At 35.0% G+C, this 20,876-nt stretch overlaps 2 protein-coding genes across 4 annotated transcripts in view; one reads left to right on the top strand and one right to left on the bottom strand.

Annotated features, from left to right (window-relative positions):
* Nucleotides 1-1,988: 1,988 nt before the first annotated feature.
* Nucleotides 1,989-8,509, bottom strand: LOC117325460 (myosin regulatory light chain 2, smooth muscle minor isoform). 3 transcript variants are annotated; one of them, XM_033881674.1, is made up of 5 exons: nt 8,380-8,509; nt 6,422-6,623; nt 5,383-5,544; nt 3,599-3,666; nt 1,989-3,062 (listed from the first exon to the last, which is right to left on the bottom strand). In XM_033881674.1, exons 2-5 carry the CDS (start codon nt 6,603-6,605, stop codon nt 2,967-2,969), a joined length of 510 nt encoding a protein of 169 aa, XP_033737565.1. In that variant the 5' UTR covers nt 6,606-6,623; nt 8,380-8,509; the 3' UTR covers nt 1,989-2,966. The 3 variants fall into 3 exon arrangements, with proteins under 3 accessions (XP_033737565.1, XP_033737566.1, XP_033737567.1); XM_033881675.1 differs by having other exon boundaries at nt 6,422-6,620; nt 8,380-8,463; XM_033881676.1 differs by lacking the exon at nt 8,380-8,509 and adding an exon at nt 8,072-8,138.
* A 198-nt stretch (nt 8,510-8,707) lies between these two features.
* Nucleotides 8,708-20,876, top strand: part of LOC117325458 (mediator of RNA polymerase II transcription subunit 23-like) — a 44,389-nt gene continuing 32,220 nt past the window's right edge. Inside the window, exons 1-9 of the mRNA XM_033881673.1 lie at nt 8,708-8,871; nt 12,708-12,827; nt 15,600-15,724; nt 18,031-18,142; nt 18,561-18,659; nt 19,415-19,519; nt 19,948-20,017; nt 20,314-20,426; nt 20,701-20,796. Of these exons, the coding sequence (XP_033737564.1) occupies nt 8,818-8,871; nt 12,708-12,827; nt 15,600-15,724; nt 18,031-18,142; nt 18,561-18,659; nt 19,415-19,519; nt 19,948-20,017; nt 20,314-20,426; nt 20,701-20,796 (894 nt within the window). The 5' untranslated portion in view covers nt 8,708-8,817. The remainder of the gene's footprint in view (nt 8,872-12,707; nt 12,828-15,599; nt 15,725-18,030; nt 18,143-18,560; nt 18,660-19,414; nt 19,520-19,947; nt 20,018-20,313; nt 20,427-20,700; nt 20,797-20,876) is intronic.

Genomic DNA, 20,876 nt, shown 5'->3' with positions numbered 1-20,876 from the left:
TGGTTAATATTTACCAATCACAGACATATATATATACAGGGTATATATAGACTAAATCAAAGGAAATAGCAAACTTTTTGGGATTGATTATTAATGTAAACATATTAAGGTTAGTCCAAGCAACCAGCATTTATTATATGTGGAATGTTATTGAACTACACAAACATGATGGTATATGTGTGAAATAAAAAAAAAAACAATTCAAAATCTCTATCAGACAAAAGTGAGAATCTATTTTGTTTCGTCAGTTAATCATAAAACAGAATTGAAATCAAGCTATTAGTTTAAGCAACTGAAGTTTTAACAATATCTAAATTAAATCTAACAACTTATGCGAAAGTTAGAAATAATTTCTTTACATTTTCATGTGAAAAAAGATTTCATATTCAATGTACCATAAACATGCAAATTTTGGTGTATTCAAATGTTAGCACATCTGTTGAATGGATGATATCCAATCTATATTTCCTGACAGAAATCAATTCACAGAACCTGAAATTGGCGCAAGCATGAGTAAGCACAATACTTCTAGCCAAAGATGTACTTAAATTATATCACTGCTAAAATTTGTAAATTAACAGCAAACTTGACAGTCCAAAGTTGAAATAAACAGAAAAAAATGTTGTTGGTCTGATAAAATTGGGGTGTACAGTTGTTCACTGCAGTTCAGAGGAACTTTTGACACATTAAACTTGAAGCCTTAACTGTCTAATGAGCAGCATGAATATAATTTTATTGTTATACAACATCTTAATTCATTATAATTTTTTTTGATGTCTACTTGTTTTTTCTGTGACAAGCATACAGATGACAAAATTAGAGCAATGTAAATTGGACCATGTGTGATGATGATGGTACCCATTTGTGATATTACAAGTATATCCAGTGATATTAGGTCCAATTGGGAGTAGGTTATGTAATGATAAAAGCAACTTGTTAAAAATTGAAAGACCTTGTGAGAATCTTACTGACATATCAGTACTTGCCTGTCACGTTAATTACACTGTAATACAACTTGATGAATCTGTACTCTGCATTATTGAGGATATGGTTAGAACATTCTATTGACCATTCATAATACATGGAACATTTTGGGTCTAGCTTTGTTAAAATGGAATGTTTCTGACTCACTCATCAATATCAATTTAACTTGTAAACTGGATTTGTAAGAAAGCACTTTTTTAAAGTTCTATTGAAAAATAACATGTTACATAGACCACCCCAAACAACAAGCACTGAAGATATAAACTAACAGACCCTTCGGGCACCAAATTCCAACATTGATTCAAAATTTAATAATAAATTGTAACCTGCTTGTTAATCATTTCATTTCCAGTAAACAACTCATATATAGGTATGAAATGAGTGACAAGATAAGCATTGTTTCTATATCCTACGTAAGTGATTGTGAAAAAGTGATTTTCAATACAGCTATTTTTCCCTTAAATAAATAGAGGTTACACAACGAGTGGTTGTTGGATATGGAATTTATTTCACACGAGTAAGTTATTTTTTAAAAGTTACAAAAGACACGAGCTTTAGCGAGTGTTTTTTGCAACTTTTAAAAAATAACTTACGAGTGTGAAATAAATTCCATATCCAACAATTTCGAGTCGTGTGACCTGTTTCTACCACAATAATATCGGCTTGAATCAAAGGGAAACGTGGCCAAGTATAATTTCACGTATGGAAATAAAGTGTACCGGTGACGTCCGGGACCCGGTGATGTGACGTCATTAGATTATTGATGACGTCAATAACAATTGCAGCTTGGGTCAAAGTTCACCGTGTTAGCCAATCGAAATGCGTACATAGTTTATACCACGTGTGGTATAAACAGATTGTTAATCAACAGCTGTAATGATTAACTGATGGTCTAAGAGTTGAATAACACAGGGTATTGTGGTAGAAATACTTATTAATAACCTTTGAACAGTTGACTACATTTAAAAATGTATACTACTTACCCAAATAATTCAAAGTAAGTACCAACTGCAATTTGGTTTATTAATGCTGATCACATTTTAAAGGGAGATTACTCCAGGTAAATAATTTCTTTTTTTTACTTTTCTGGAAATCAAAATAATATGTACTTCACTTGACTTTAATTATCATGTTGAGCAAAAAAAACAAAACAAAAAAACATGAAGCAATTCATAAGAGTCTAGGTCAATGAAACACTTCATGATAAAATATCCAGAAAGGAATACATCTTGATACATCTAATATTGTACAAGGATTAGACAGTTGCATCATATTGGATATATCTTCTACTAGCTGGCTATAACACCCTACAATTAACTTATATGCTACAAATATAACGTAAAATACTGTACTTTTTCTGAACATAACACACTACAGGCTCCTCAAACCCGATGTAATTCTGCATCGAACAAAACAAATTTTATTTTACTCCAAAAATGTAATTTTTCATTTCATTACAAATGTATATTAAGTGCTGTTTCAGTCTTAAAACAGCACAGGTAACACACATAACGCCTGTTTACTCAAGTATCCATTTGTATCAACTTTCATCAGTTAAATGTGGATGTGATATTCAAGATATATTTCAGTAATTGTTAAGAATTGAAAGCAATATTTTAAGTAAACTTTAAGAAAAAAAAAAAAATATCTGCAGAATAAAAACATGATTTTTTTTCAACAAATTAAATACATTTATAAATGTTCACCTTTAATAAAGGTCACTCTGAAAAAAATGAAATTTGATATAAATGAAGTTTGCTTCTAACAGACAAACCGAAGATGAGACTAGTCCCATTGACTTATAAATATATAAATGCCATGCATAGCTTTTGTTCCAATTTAACATTGTTGAAAGACAGCAAATATGAGATTACAATGCGATATATAAAGGCTAACAGTTCATATATGGAATGTCTCAGCAACGCCTACATCGTAACATGTAAGAGAGTGAAGAAATGTCCAAAGTGATGAGGATGGGATTTTCATTCGTCCTTCTTTCCATGTTTCAATATCCTTGTGAATTCTACATAGTTGAACATTCCTTTCTTTATTGGTGCTTCCCTCAGCATCTCATCAACCTGTCATTGATAGAGTATATTATTATACACAGTTTTTATTTAGGGAAACATTAATGATAAAACAATAAAACGTCTGTAAACATAACACAGAACACACATTTGACACTGATGCTTTCTATAGTATGGCGTGATCGAGATCATCCAATAAATGCAGAGACACACATTGTCTGTACCCCTTTATAGCTCACATGAATTTTAAAAGCAATCATGGCAAACTATTCTCTTTAAAAGCAGATATTACTCATAAATCTCCAGCAGCATTTCTAATCTTCTTAATTAGACACTCTAAATCCCCCAAGAACAGAGACCAATGGACAAGTTTGAGGGTCTCAATCATGCCCAAAAATTGACTAAATATTAGGTTGTAGGTAGAGATCCCAATTATTTTCATAATATGTGTCATGGACTAGATCCCCAAGAGTGTGGTTACATATCATATGGACTGATGGTGAAAATTTTTACAGACCAGTATTATGATCCGAAATAAAAATCAGCAAAATCAAGACTTAAACTTTTTATTCTTGGTTCATATTTACCTCATCATCAGTAAAACGGTCTCCCATTGTCGTTAAAAGTTCTCTAAGTCTGTCCTCATTGATGTATCCTGTAGATTGGATCAATTGATTAAAGTTAGAACATGATACAGTTCCTCAGAAAAAGCACAAAAAAAGTATTTGTCAAGGCATCATATCATTGATATATATGTAAGAAGAAAAGGGCTGTAGCCAAAGCATAACTGTCTGTCAAATTATACATTATGTATGGTAATCAATTCAGTTTAAAGAATAAAACATTCATAGGTAAGTGAAAAATACTCAAAAGATTTAGTTGTTTAACAATCTATGGTTCAGACCAAAGTTTTGCACTGGAGACTGCCAAAATTACTTCAGACAAACTGAAGGCTCAAACTACAGTACATGTCACTTGGTATAGTTCCCAATCACCGCCACAGTGGCCACACTTGTGTCCCGACACCTTTTGCATTATCTAACTTACTGACCAGCAGGTTTCAAATTGATGTATATGCATAAATGTTGACTTATCCAGATTATTCTGGTATGTCTGCTATTTGCATGGTCGAAATACGACCCAATGGCACCATTTGAAGTTTGAATATCAATTCCCCCCCCCCCCTAGAATGACTACTTTCGCATCATCTAGTTGCTTGTGCTTACACATCAAATATGATTCATCTACACCCCTGTCCAAGATGTATTGTGTTGTTAATGTATGGTACAAATACACTCCAAGTTATTTGATAAAATTCTTGCTAGATGAATACCCACAAATGTTTACCAAGGAAATATAATATTGACATCAGGCCCACAGAGAAAACAAAACACTGTAACAATTTTGATATCTTGGGAGCAGCAAAAACTGTGTTGTTATTTGTAACTTGCACTGCACTGTATTTTGTAAATCGTGTTATTATTTTGCTGTCTTGATGCTTGTGCTATTTATAGACATAATGTGATTGGAGAATGAGGGAGTAAATTCCAGCTCTCTTTTCATTAGGCCACCCTATTCTATTTACAATTTGAAGTAAGCCTGTAATTATTTATATAATTATAACTCAAGAAACAGTTGCGTACATGTGATTGTTCTATTCAAAGTTCAATATAAATCAAGTTTGGAAATGCGATTGGTATACATGCAGATGTGATGGAGACAGGAACGACAATCTCAGTAGTCAATAGTGATGGTTACTCTATGAGCGAGTGTTTATTTTGAAAACACCAGAAATATTTTATCAAAGTTTATAATCATCCCACACACTGATCCCTGACTAGGTATATTTATGATAATTGATGTCTGTGAAAGTAATCACAGGACACAAGGTTTTGGCCAATTAATGAAAATTACATACAAATTGATTCAGCCAGTCTATGGCTATAATGTATAAAAGTATTCTGGAAATCCGGAGAAGCATGCAAATGAATTGTTACATGGTGAAACAATCAGAACAGGTAAAGGCGTAAGGTCGCAAAACACTGACCATGACCACGTCTCCAGCTGCGAGTCTTCACACCTTTTTCTATGGTCATAATCCCCTACACTCGAGTGACACTCTTTGTCATATTATCGATAGTGGTATGTCTGGGGAATTATGCGGTATAAGTTTTTTTTATAACTGGTTAATGGTTTAAGAACTTAAGAGAAAGATTATACTGCAAATGTGAATTATTCCTTGAAATGTAATTGCTATTTCACCAGAAGCTTTGCATTTCCTATAATACAGGAGACAGTTCTAAAGATAATTTTTCTATGCACTTGACCACAGCCAAGATTATTTTTTAAATATATTTATTAAATGAATTACCTGTGGCATCTTCATCAAAACATGCAAATGCATTCTTTATGACATCCTCTGGATCAGTGCCATTTAATTTTTCACCAAACATGGTAAGAAACATGGTAAAGTTGATTGGTCCTGGTGCACAGTTCATCATCTCGTCCAGAGACTCATCAGTAGGATTTTTACCTGTCAAAATAGATTATGTCACCCTGGAAATCTAATGAAGTGTATAAGCTTGTTCTCCATTATATGGTACAAGTATAAACTAAATCTCACCTGCAGACTCATCAAAATCAGACTCATGAGATATCTTGTACAGAATATCAAAATGGTCATCATTGAGAAATGACTACCAAAATCAGGTATAGAACACTTCAACTTCAAATTAAAATGGTGTTAAGAGAATTTGAACTAAATCTGCAGAGGGATTTATGAGGTATCTTACCATTATACACATTTTTTTCTTTTGAAAGTGGTCAAAGTGGTAACCTTTGACCATTTAACCTTAACTGGTGACCACATGTCTAGTCAGAATAAGATTTTTCAATTCACTATTTAAGGATTGCACTTCATTATATATTGGTCTATCGATGTATAGACCGAAAACCGAAATGCATACTTAATAAAGCCATCATTTTTCCAACCTTGGGGGGATTTTTAAACACAACAAGCAACAAGAATTCCAACGATGTGGCCAACCTTAACAACAGAAACATTATAGGAACTGTAAACATTACAGATTAATTAGTTAATAGAACAACTGTTTCTGATTGAAAACTAACTATTATACTAGCATATTATACGAATGACAATGATATCTTAATTCAGATCAAGAAAGGTTATACCAAACAAGCACTTCCAATAAGGAGGCACCATCAAATTTGGAGTTTAATTGTCAGGAAGGAGCTAAAGTAAAGATATCACAAAACCTATTAAGCAGACAATGAAAACAACAGTTTTTGCCAACTTGCAATTAAGTGATCCCCGTCACCTGCATATAAATGTTGGTGTACAAAAAAAAGTTCTGTAATCTAGATGTGCATATTATCTACATTTTTTGTACCTAAGGAAGCCAACATATCATGCAAATCTTCTTTGTCAATGAATCCATCTCTGTTTTGGTCAATCATGTTAAAAGCTTCCTTAAATTCCTGGATCTGGGCTTGGTCAAACATAGCAAACACATTTGAGGTAGCACGCTGTGCCCTTTTCTTGGTTGTCTTTCCTTTAGTTTTTCTGCTCGACATTGTGATGCTTTGATCCTACTAAAACAAAAATAATTAAAATTGTTTAAAAATTGTCCAATTTTCCACTGAAAATTGAATTTGAAAGCTAGAATACATTATAAACATACATATTTTGATTTCAGGTTTCAGGTAAAAAGTTACTTGTATTTTGTAAAAGTTGAGGAAATTTATTAACTTTATCGAGTAGATTATATGGTGACTGTGTGTGTCTGTTTACAAGTTACCACTTTATTGTTCGATATACCAGCTGTTCATACTATTCGGACCTCCTTAGTCATTTAACAGCCGAAGTGTTTCGAGTACAGGTAATTTGGCGTGAATATTGCACATGTGGATTGCCGCAGTTGTCTATTTAAGCCAGTACACCTGTGTAGTTCTTCAGTCAGATGGAAAGTCCCGACAGGACTGCCTGGGTCAGCTCTCCCTGACTCGTGTAGTCAGAATAAAAGTCTTGACAAGACTGGTTTGGCTTTCTTTGCCTGATAGGAATAGGTGTAGGTAGATTATGTAGGGTACCAGTCACAGTCATACATGTAGGTTTCATGTCAGCCATGTGTAGTCGTCAGTATATTTAGACTATGAACTAGTTGTAGGTTTTTATTCCGTCGTCTATTATATAAGAGTATGGCCGTGTAGCTGTTAGTATTTTCATAGGAGTAGGGCCATGTAGCCACTAGCTTACTAAACACTACTGTCATGTTGTCATATAGTATGTGTGTTGGAGTGTGACAGAGTTGGATAATTTGTCCCCATGTCTGTATATTTTACATAGTATTGTCTTAATAAAACTACCTGAACTTCATATATCTTGAGTTTGTGTTTATTTGCCAGAATTCACTTACAAATTATGACTCGGAATGTAATACCCTTTTATACAATTCTAAAAGAGTTAGCACAAGGAAAGTAAAGGAAGTTTAAGTTATGTGTCTCTCAAATTTAAAAGTACCACATTGTAGACCTCTAACATTGTTGGAATAGAGTAGCTAATGGGCTATTAAGCCTATGGCTATATGGAGTTTAAAATGTTTATTGGTGCAATTATCACGATGAACAACTAAAATACAAAGATTTGACTGCAGATTTCCTGTTGGAATCCTCATACAATCAGGCATGGCCAAATTGATTGGAATGAATAATTAACATTTGATGTTGAAAACGTTTCACATCAAACAATAGATATGTGACATGTTATTCACACTCCATTTTTCCGGGTTGGTGTTGTTCAGACGTCTGGTTTTTAATGGAGGGGAGGGAGGGGGGACGGGGGTAAACCTAACCCCAAGCCACTCTTACACTTGAGTAACAGCTGAAATTAGGTTTGTCATATAAATTTCATATCAATTCGTATTAACCATAATTATGATGTAATTTGAAGCTCTTGTCACATTTTTTTCAATGAAAAGGAAATTTAGTAAAAATTAGTGAAACTGTGCAATAACAAACATTCGGGTGCCATTCTAACTTACCTTTATTACCTTTATGAAATTATCCACATCAAAAGTAAAGAGACATTCATCAGTTGTGAACCTTACCTAATATGGTAATGTTATGCCTTGTGTATGAATCACACCGAGTGCTACAAGGACCGTGACCCACCCCAAAGATGTCCTTCCCGGAAATAGAACAACGTCTAAATTTTATTGCTTTGGAAGGTACAGAGAAACCAACTTTCAATATATTTAACCTCCATAACTAATAACAGTATTCGACAAATACTCAATAAAGTATCTCTTTCTCTAACTATTGAGCAATCTCGAAATTAGCAGTAACTTACCTTTCACGAAAAAGAAATTTGAAGAATGCCAGGCACTTGTGTGACAGGAAATCAAAAGATATAAATTTTGCGCATGCGCTTCATATATATTTTCAAAAATAAACTGTTAATATGAAATATATTCCTGGCCAATAAAACGAGTATCAAAACAATACAATCTTTGGATTTAAAATATCACTGTCGATATCAAAGTTTTATTTACCAATACCTGAGTGTATGAATATTTACCGAGCATATCACCACATAACCTGAATAATGTTTCGGTGGGCGTTATCAACTGTTCCAAGTTCAGAATAGTAAGCCTTACTTTGATACTAATAACCGGAATCTTTGGCGTTTTGAAAATGGCTGCGTCCGGCGGTTTTTCCTGTTTAGAGTGTACATGTCATCCTCCTTTCAATAAGTAGCCTGTAACTGAAGGAGACAAACGTAACAAATATGTCACAAAAAACGGTTGAAGACAGTGTGTATGATGTCGTTGGGGAAATATTGGTAATATATTGACATGATCCATGTAATATCGCAAGTGGGATCATAATAAATCATAACATGGTTTACATGTTACTTTATCGCTATAATAGCTACAGTATTTATAGTCATACTAAACATCCCCTGCAAGTTCCATGCGTTGTCTTGCGCACATGTATTTTGATAAAAAAAAGTGTTGTTTTTTCCTCAGTTTGTTACAACATGGACATACATAGAGGGATTAAAGACTCCACTAATTTGAAGACTGTATTTGTGCACGGAGCCGTGATTACCACTATATCACTGCTAATAAACATCAGCAGACAAAAGTACAATTGCATATAAATTTTATCAGAGGTCTGCTATTTGATGTAAAATAAGTTGACTTTTTCAAAATTGTATGCTTTTAATTACTTGATCAAGCATTGCAAATGTATTTACCTTTGACAAAAATCGGATGAGTACTTTTGGAGAAAACTTGCTTAAAAAAAACTATAATTGATGCAAAATTTTAATATTTTTATAACAAAAGAAATGTTTCAAAAAACTAATCATTACATGCAGAATGTATTCAGCTTTTTACTATTTCAAAAATCGAAGAAAAGTAATTCACAATAAGGTAATGTAGCTAACTTGATGCCATCTCGCTACATCGTTACTAAAAGATGGAGACAGATTAATATATTCCTATCCCTGTATGTATATCCCTGGGTATAGCTATAAATAGCCAGAGTTTCCTCTGGCCCTGACATCATGTTTGATTATAGCGCAGGTAGAATAAAAGTGACATAATGTCTATTGCTTACCTTACATTTACTATGTATGTATAAATGCGATACTTATTTACCCCCAAAGACATCCATTTATAGTGTTTATAGTGGCTATAGTCTCCTTTTCCAAGTGCTCAATGATAGACAAAGCATCCTAACAATCGATCGAGTCTATTACCATATACATCTCGGACATTTCATATGTCATTGCTTGTATGCTCACATTGGTCATTAGTCTGATGAAGGTGCCAATTTAGTCATTGAAACATCACACTGACTCTTAAATATTGTATTGATTGCATTATAGACTCTATCATATTTACATTACCAACCCGAAAAAAATATTTAGGAAAATACAATATCTATTTCTATATAGTGATTAGTCTATATAGCCACCAGCTATAATATGTAAAAGAATGTATTCTGGTATTAAATATAACAGGTTTTGGGGAAATATTATCTTGATCTATACTTTTTAAAAAGTAAAACACAAATGACAATAAATGATATTTGATCTTTTTATTCTAATGCGTTCTGATATAGGTGGTTAGTTGTACTTTCACTTATACAAAATGGCGGGTCAACATTATGAAAATTTGAGCAAGGTAATGTGAGGGGCAAAACAGACAGAATAAGCTATCAATATGGGATTAATGAGTGTTTCTGGATAAATAGATCATCCATTTATCTGAATATGTAAGGTAGGTATTCTGCCATGCCATATCTAATTTGTCTGCACCAAAATCTAAGAGACACCAAATGGTGTCTAAAAATTCAGAAGGTCCATGGTGCAAATTTTACCAACATTGATCAATGATAGACAAACATTCAGAGCAATGAACATACCACATCTATCTAATATACATGATTGTAAAATGTAGTTGATCAACTTCAGTCATGAGTTTAAAGGAGATAAATGATCAAAATTCAAAATACAAGAGTAAGCATTGGTAGTGAATTTTCCAGTACAATGGTAATTTAATTCAATCATTACCTGAAATATCATTAGATTTTTAGCCCACCATCATCAGATGGTGGGCTATTCAAATCGCCCTGCGTCCGTGGTCCGTCGTCCGTCCGTCCGTCCGTCCGTCCGTCCGTCCCTCCGTCCGTCCGTAAACAATTCTTGTTATCGCTAATCCTCAGAAAGTACTGAAGGGATCTTTCTCAAATTTCATATGTGGGTTCCCCTTGGTGCCTAGTTATGCATATTGCATTTTGAGACCAATCGGAAAACAACATGGCCGACAGGCAGCCATCTTGGATTTTGACAATTGAAGTTTGTTATCGCTATTTCTGAGAAAGTGCTGAAGAGATCTTTCTCAAATTTCATATGTAGGCTCCCCTTGGTGCCTAGTTATGCATATTGCATTTTGAGACAAATCGGAAAACAACATGGCCGACAGGCAGCCATCTTGGATTTTGACAATTGAAGTTTGTTATCGCTATTTCTGAGAAAGTACTGAAGGGATCTTTCTCAAATTTCATATGTAGGCTCCCCTTGGTGCCTAGTTATGCATATTGCATTTTGAGACCAATCGGAAAACAACATGGCCGATAGGCAGCCATCTTGGATTTTGATAATTGAAGTTTGTTATCGCTATTTCTGAGAAAGTACTGAAGGGATCTTTCTCAAATTTCATATGTAGGCTCCCCCTGGTGCCTAGCTATGCATATTACATTTTGAGACCAATCGGAAAACAACATGGCCAACAGGCAGCCATCTTGGATTTTGATAATTGAAATTTGTTATCGCTATTTCTGAGAAAGTACTGAAGGGATCTTTCTCAAATTTCATATATAGGTTCCCCATGGTGCCTAGTTATGCAAATTGCATTTTGAGACCAATCGGAAAACAACATGGCCGACAGGCAGCCATCTTGGATTTTGACAATTGAAGTTTGTTATCGCTATTTCTGAGAAAGTACTGAAGGGATCTTTCTCAAATTTCATATGTAGATTCCCCTTGGTGCCTAGTTATGCATATTGCATTTTGAGACCAATCGGAAAACAACATGGCCGACAGGCAGCCATCTTGGATTTTGACAATTGAAGTTTGTTTTCGCTATTTTTGAGAAAGTTATGAAGGGATCTTTCTCAAATTTCATATGTATGTTTCCCTTGGTGCCTAGTTATGCATATTGCATTTTGAGACCAATCGGAAAACAACATGGCCGACAGGCAGCCATCTTGGATTTTGACAATTGAAGTTTAATATCGCTATTTCTGAGAAAGTACTGAAGGGATCTTTCTCAAATTTCATATGTAGATTTCCCTTGGTGCCTAGTTATGCATATTGCATATTGAGACCGATTGGAAAACAAACATGGCCGACAGGCAGCCATCTTGGATTTTGACAATTGAAGTTTGTTATCGCTATTTCTGAGAAAGTACTGAAGGGATCTTTCTCAAATTTCATATGTAGGTTTCCCTTGGTGCCTAGTTATGCATATTGCATTTTGAGACCTATCGGAAAACAACATGGCCGGCAGGCAGCCATCTTGGATTTTGACAATTGAAGTTTGTTATCGCTATTTCTGAGAAAGTACTGAAGGGATCTTTCTCAAATTTCATATATAGGTTCCCCTTGGTGCCTAGTTATGCATATTACATTTTGAGACCTATCAGAAAACAACATGGCCGACAGGCAGCCATCTTAGATTTTGACAATTGAAGTTTGTTATCGCTATTTCTGAGAAAGTACTGAAGGGATCTTTCTCAAATTTTCGTATTTAGGTCCAATTGAAGTTTGTTATCGCTATTTTACAGAAGGTGCTGAAGGGATCTTTCTCAAATTTCATATGTAGGTTCCCCTTGGTCCCTGGTGTTGCATTTTGGGACCAATCCGAAAACAACAGACAGCCATTATCGCAAAATCTTAAATTTTATATATAGGTTCCCCTTGTTTGAAAAGTACTAGAGGGCTGTTTCTGAATTTACACAGATTAGTAAGACTTAGAGGAAGGGAAAAGTAGAGAAAAGATCAATCTGACATGGAACCTATAAAGATCATTCAATGGTGGGCGCCAAGATCCCTCTGGGATCTCTTGTTTAATTCTATTGTAGATGTTGTTTTCTTTTTTTATTTAGAAAGGGGAGGCTATTGAAGAGGCATTCTGTTCTGTCATCTTGCATACCAAAGAATCAGAAACATGGAAGAAAGATTTCTGTACAGGAAAGCTGAAGAACCTTCTGCTCTCTACACCTCAGGTATAAAGGACTTGTGTGCACAAGATGTATATTGTTCACAGAGAAAATCCAGGGTAGCACAGGCAGAGTTCAATAGAAGAGAGTTACAACAAGAACCATATCAGACCCATGGTCCATAGCATCATTATAATACACCTCTACCAAAACCCAGGCCCCAAAATGTACGCATAGTTGATACAGATGTTCTTTTGACAAACTTCATGCCTTAAAACCTTATACTGCAAGCTGCTTTCTTCTGTTGGACTAAGTAATCATGCATAATAAAGAAATATTATTGATAGGTAAGTCTGTCCAAAAAATACTCCACCGAGTTGGCAAGTACGATAATACACTATGTAATTCAATACATTGGACCTCATTATGTTCCTCTGTTTTTAAGAAAAAACTTGGTGAGGTGAGTGAATTTGATCATTTTTTTATCAAAGCCTCGGAATACATGGTTCGTACAGATGATGAAAGTGTTTGAATTCGGGTCAGTGCTGGAAAAGTGCTTCAATTTAGGGCCCGTGCTGGAAAAGTGCTGAAATTTGCTCACGAGTGCTTGAAAAATACTGGAATTCATGATTACTTGCTGTAAACATGCATTGTCAGATTCCATCAAAAAATGAATAATTTATCATATGAAAATTATAAAAATATTTGATCACAAGCATTACATTATATTCACTTTTTAATAACATCCGGATTGCGCTGTTTGGTTATTTATTACAAGTGTAGTCTTTTGAGCATTTTACTTACACAACATAACTTTTTATTTTTATCGTGTTAAAGACAAATTCACTTTTGCATTATTTGATGTCTTTGAATATTTTCAGTAGTTCTTTACAACATTTGTGAAAAAAAACTAGTTAAAACAAGCATAATTGGTATTGCTTAAGCAGTACATGTCCGCTACTGGCCCCAATAAAAAGAGTAAAAGTGACCTTGACCCAAAATCCCTGAAACTTGAACTTGTTCAAGATTTATATATGGTATTTTGTCATTGTGTGAAGTTTGAACAAAATCCTTCAAGGAATGAAGCTACTAGAGTACTGACAGACTTTGGCATTATGTACATATGTACAAGATGGACAGAGAGGAAACCCATAGTCCTCCCACTTTCACTGGTAGGGTCTTAAGGAGACTGATAAACTAACTAAATCATGCATGCTGTAATCACATCCTCTGCATCAGTATCATCCTCTTTTATTTATGTCAGACATTCTGGGTTTATTATTGACATCCTGCATATAGTTTCATAAACCAATGAATCTATAAAAAAATCTCTCAGATCAACAGGGAGAGTTAATAAAAACAAGGATTTTTTTTTAAAAAATGGTAACAGTGGCCTTGACCCTACAATCCTGAAACTATTAACTTGTCCAAGATATTATTGTCTTTTGTATTTGTGTAAAGCTTTGTTAAGATCCCACAAGGAATGAAGCTGCTAGAGTGCTAATTTACAATCATTGGTTTTACGCTGTACATACAAAACAAATGTGGAAAAAACCTATAGCCCCCCCCCCCCCCCCCTTTCCTGGTCAAACTAGTAGGGGTTTAATAAGCACACAAACTCCAGATAAATGTTTATCATGTGGCAAAAATGTACAAAAACTGTCTGCTCTGCTTGTAGTGTTTATATTAAAATATTAAATTCAACAGCATGTCGCATGTTTAAGTGTAAGACTTCATGATTAATGGGTTTGGCATGTGTATATTCTACATTATTAGGAATCCTTTGTTACATTGTCTGTTTGACGTATGTGTATTATACATTATTAGGAATCATTTGTTACATTGTCTGTTTGACATGTGTGTATTATACATTATAAGGAATCATTTGTTACATTGTCTGTTTGACGTATGTGTATTATACATTATTAGGAATCCTTTGTTACATTGTCTGTTTGACATATGTGTATTATACATTATTAGGAATCATTTGTTACATTGTCTGTTTGACATATGTGTATTATACATTATTAGGGATCATTTGTTACATTGTCTGTTTGACATATGTGTATTATACATTATTAGGGATCATTTGTTACATTGTCTGTTTGACATATGTGTATTATACATTATTATGAATCATTTGTTACATTGTCTGTTTGACATGTGTGTATTATACATTATTAGGGATCATTTGTTACATTGTCTGTTTGACATATGTTAAGTCTACATTATTAGGAATCATTTGTTACATTGTCTGTTTGACATGTGTGTATTATACATTATAAGGAATCATTTGTTACATTGTCTGTTTGACTTGTGTGTATTATACATTATAAGGAATCATTTGTTACATTGTCTGTTTGACGTATGTGTATTATACATTATAAGGAATCATTTGTTACATTGTCTGTTTGACACGTGTGTATTATACATTATAAGGAATCATTTGTTACATTGTCTGTTTGACATATGTGTATTCTACATTATTAGGAAACATTTGTTACATTGTCTGTTTGACATATGTGTATTATACATTATTAGGAATCATTTGTTACATTGTCTGTTTGACATATGTGTATTCTACATTATTAGGAAACATTTGTTACATTGTCTGTTTGACATATGTGTATTATACATTATTAGGAATCATTTGTTACATTGTCTGTTTGACATATGTTAAGTCTACATTATTAGGAATCATTTGTTACATTGTCTGTTTGACATATGTGTATTATACATTATTAGGAATCATTTGTTACATTGTCTGTTTGACATATGTTAAGTCTACATTATTAGGAATCATTTGTTACATTGTCTGTTTGACATGTATTGTTTTAGGATTCCCTGGATTTAGCCTTACGGACCTATGTTGGAATTATGTATGACCAAAACAATGTTAGCCGTGTCAATCTCATGTCCAGCTTGTTGGAATCCATGGTTGAAAACAGTATTATACCTGCAAGGTAAGAGACTAGTACCATAAATGAAAGGTATAGGATACTTAAATGGGTAATAGTACTGTTCAATTATTAGTGAAATTATTTGGTGTCAAATTTAAAGTGTTTGATGCTCTATAACTACCCTGAATGTCATTTTGAGAATGTGACATTACCTGCATTTGATTTAGGTTCACATGACAGGTGTTGTTGATGAAGGAAAAGGTGTTTACCTGTTCTAGTGACGAAGGAAAAGGTGTTTACCTGTTCTAGTGATGAAGGAAAAGGTGTTTACCTGTTCTAGTGACAAAGGAAAAGGTGTTTTCCTGTATAGAACACCAGCTCTCATTCATCCATGTAGATCTATGTATTTTTCCTATATTGACTTCGTTTTGTAGAAATTGAGTTAAAATTACAGTTTCGTTCACAAGTCCTTTTTAGCTCACCTGGTCCGAAGGACCAAGGTGAGCTTATGCCATACCGTGGCGTCCGTCGTCCGTCCGTCCGTCCGTCCGTCCGTCAACAATTGACTTATTTGACTTCTTCTTCATAACCGCTGATCGGAATTTGAACAAATTTGGTCAGAAGCATCCCTATGGGTAGGGGACTCAAAATTGTACAAATGATGGGGCTGACCCACTGGGGGCCTCTGGGGCGGGGCCAAAAGGGGTCATTTTTGCACTATTGATATAAACGACTTCTTCTCTGAAACCAAGCAATGGCTATCACTCATATTTGCCTGGTAGCATCACTATGGTGTGGGGATTCAAAATTGTACAAATGATGGGGCTGACCCCCCCAGGGGCCTTAGGGGCGGGGCAAAATGTAGTCAATCTGGCTATATTGATATAAACAACTTCTTCTCTGAAACCAAGCAATGGCTATCACTCATATTTGCCTGGTAGCATCACTATGGTGTGGGGATTCAAAATTGTACAAATGATGGGGCTGACCCCCCCAGGGGCCTTAGGGGCGGGGCAAAATGTAGTCAATCTGGCTATATTGATATAAACAACTTCTTCTCTGAAACCAAGCATTGGCTATCGCTCATATTTGCCTGGTAGCATCATTATGGGGTGGGGATTCAAAATTGTACAAATGATGGGGCTGACCCCCCAGGGGCCTGAGGGGTGAGGGCCGAATGTGGTCAATTTGGCTATATTGATTTAAACGACTTCTTCTCTGAAACCGAGCAATGCCTGTCGCTCATATTTGTCTAGTAGCATCACTATGAGGTGGGGATTCAAAATTGTACAAATGATGGGACTGACCCTTCAGGGGCGGGGCCAAATGTGGTCAATTGGGCTATATTCATATAATTGACTTCTTTTCCAGACCAAACAATGGATATCTCTCATATTTTACTGGTAGCATCACCTTGGGGTAGGAATTTGAAATTGTACAAATGACGGGGCCGACCCCCTGGGGGCTGAGGGGCGGGACCAAAAGGGGTCAGTTTTGCAGAATTGATATAAACGACTTCTGCTCTGAAACTAAGCAATGGATATCACTCATTTTGCCTGGTAGCCTCCCTATGGGGTGGGGATTCAAAATTGTATGAATGATGGGGCTGACCCCCAAGGGGCCTGAGGGGTGGGGCCAAAATTAGTCAATTTGTTAAATCAACTTCTTCTCTGAAACTAAGCAATAGATATTGCTCACATTTGTATGGTAGCATGGTTATGCGGTGGGGATTCAAAATTGTACAAATGTTGGGGTTGACCCGGGCCGCCAGGGGGCTGAGGGGTGGGGCCAAAAGGGGTCAATTTGTCTAAATTGATTTAAACAACTTATTCTCTGAAACTTAGTAATGGTTTGACTGGTAGCATCCTATTGGGGTAGGGATTGAAAATTGTATAAAGGAAGGAGCTGACCCCCAGGGGACAGAGGGCAGGGTCAAAAGGGGTCAATTGGTCTAAACAAGATCTTCTCTGAAACTAAGCAATGGATATCACTCACATTTGTGTGGTAGCATCCCTATGGGGTCGCGCCAAATGTCAATTTCATTTCATGAATTAATGCACTTTTTAGCATTTTTAGTATTAAAATAAAACCAATGTACATGTACCCATATAAAATGCTTATGATATATATTGACATAGCAATACCAGTGCCAATATATACTTAAGCATCATTCTTGTTTCATATCTCATGAAACCAGGTGAGCGATACAGGCCCTCTGGGCCTCTTGTTTGTTTCAGTATATTCTCATAGTTAATGTAAATAAAAAAGAAAATTCACACTCAAAATCAACAGCAAATAAAATTGCTTACAAGTTGATTATTTCTTATGACAAATGCTTCAACTATGTACATACATTGGTATGATTGCAGACCTGTTTGTGAGGCGATACTGAACCAGGATAGGCTTCACTATGAGGTTCCTCACATGTGGACCAAGACTTTTCAACTCCTGAAGAAAATCATCGGAGGTGTAGAGTATAAAGTAAAGGATTTTTTAAAATGTTTTCTCAAGTTCCCTCACATACTTGTGAAGGTGCTCACTTCATGCTTTATATAATAGTTCCAATGTTCATAAATACAAAATCTGGATTTCATGATATTTCGGAACAATTAGGTCAATTAGTCTTGCTTATTGACACAACTATAATAGTAGGAGGTTATAGTATTTGATCTCAGCAACCGTACAAATACAAACCACCCCAGGTTGGAATTGGACCACACACACCTGATTTTCACCTGAGGTTGTATTTATTAGATAATTTACCAACTAATCTATAAAGAAAATATAGGGTTACAAATAGAACAGAAATAACAGGAAAATTTTGCTGGGTCTTAATGTCTGCATACAAGGTATGAGGTTGGTGTACTATGTTACTGACAGAATGGTGTTGATTCCCTAGGGCTGCAGAGACCTGCTAAGATCCATAATGGAAAAAATCCAGATGATACCGGAGGTTGGCAACATATCTCTCACGCCCCAAATAGATGTTGTTGTCAATGTAAGTATACAGCATGACGCATATATCTGGTAAAAATTGGCTATTTAAAATCTACAACATACATAACTTTCACTGAGAGTGCCGTCACAAATACTTCATGACATTGCAATGAATCAGATGTCTAACAATTTTCTCTGCAAAAACAATTGTACTGTCAGAGTTGAAAGTCTGTCTTATATTGAAATAAATTTTGAAAGCTTCTACTTCTATTCTCATAATACAACTTATGTGATAAATAGAATCTTACAAGCGTGGCTATGTAAAATGGACTTTATAAAACTTGTCAAACAATTTCATACTCCACTCGGTACACATTAAATGAAGTGTCATCAAATGTGATCAAACCTCCATTGTAAAATGCCGTTGATTGAATTACGAGAGTTCCCATACTGTAATTGGACATATGCTGTATACAAGGCAGATGTAGTTGCCACAGGGATTAGTTTTCTGTAGTTTAAACAACATAACATAAACGTTTATTACTCACTCAATTTTGATTTAAGTGTTGAAATGCAGCCAAGTACTTTCGTTTCGAGAATATTAGTTGCCCAAACTAGAGCATCCATGAACAAAATCCTTTTAATATATCTATATTTTGGATACTTTTTTTTAATATTTACCATAATGTTCAAATTGATGAATTTCCAAATAATTTTGTAAATTGCATACACAGAAATTGTGTCACTATGTGACATGTTATTTTGATCTGTTGATCTGCAGCTTTGTTGACCACATCACTGTATTGATAATTACAGGTTGTTAACTATATACTGGACAGAAATGCGTGTCTACTGCCTGCATATCTGGCTGTGAATGAGATCACTAAGGTGTGTCCCGAGGACAAAGTCTGGCCACACTGGGTAAGGTCGCAAATCAGCACATTCTCAAACCAAACTGTGAATAAGGTCCGAAATCAAGATGATCTCAAATCAAAACTGAACACACTCAATAAGATTGCAAATCACCACACTCTGAAAGCAAAGTCTGAAAACACTGATTTAATTCACAAACTAAATAATAAACTCCCATAGTGTAGTCACACAGATTAAGGTCACAAATCATCACTGCACTCTCAAACTGCAAGTATGAACCCATATTGGTTAAAGTTACAAGTTACTTTATTCTCAAACTCAAGTCCTTGTTGGTAAAACTTCTGTAGCTGGTACATTGTGATTGTCAACTCAAGCATACTAAGTCTTGTAAAGTTAAATAGACATTCTGGGCATGTTTTTGAAAATTATTGTAGATGCTATATAATGTTTTAAACCATTTCAAATATCTGTTGTAGAAGCTTGGAAAACTCTTGTCTGACTTTGTGAACAGTTTCAGGCCAGCAGCACAGATGGTCACAGTATCAGGTAAAGATTTGGGCTGTAAAAAAGTAATCATTTCTTGTAATGAGATTAAAATTAATCACCCAGCTGACTGGCTCAGGAAAGGATGTTGAGAGGATGATATGTATGTAAATCAAGCATATAGAAAGTTTTATTTTTTTGTCTCATTTTAATGTTGTTGTGAAAACAATAGCTCATGACCATATTGACTCCAGAAAATATTATAGCAGAGTTATTAATGCAAAAATTTGCCCCATTTCAATTACAGAATGAAAGCATTTTTTTTCCAAAATCCTAGTTTGATTCTGTTTTTTATTCAGGACGAGCTCATCTGTTACCCATAGTTGGCCACTCCTTGTCTACAGGAAATGTCTGGAGACTAAACTCAACCAGTCTCAGATTCCCCCTCAATGGACCTCTTCCTTATGACAAGGTTTGTAACAGTTGATAATCAGTATGGAACATACTCCAAATTAGATTGAAAAATAAGATTCCCCTTCAAATAAGGAAGTATGGAATAAACTTTTAAATTACATTGGAAAATGAGATTCCCTTCAACGACGGGCCCCTGGAAAATGAGATTCCCTTCAACGACGGGCCCCTTCCTTTTGACAAGCAGTATGGAATCAACTCTAAATTAGATTAAGAAGATGTGATTTCATATCCTAATACTTTCTCTATGTAACTGATACTTGGTTTGTTTACAGGCATTGTCAGAGGCCCAGACAGGACTGCTCAGATATGTGTTAGAACAACCCTACTCCCGAGACATGGTTGGCAGCATGCTTGGTCTTAACAAACAGGTCTGTTTTTTGATTGGGGTTTGAAATCCTCACAGCTCTTAAGGTGATATGAACATTGAGTCCATAGAATTCAGGCACAC

This window comes from Pecten maximus, chromosome 4 (assembly GCF_902652985.1).
Source record: "Pecten maximus chromosome 4, xPecMax1.1, whole genome shotgun sequence".
Lineage (NCBI taxonomy): Eukaryota > Metazoa > Mollusca > Bivalvia > Pectinida > Pectinidae > Pecten > Pecten maximus.
This window is presented reverse-complemented; position numbering and strand designations above follow the sequence as displayed.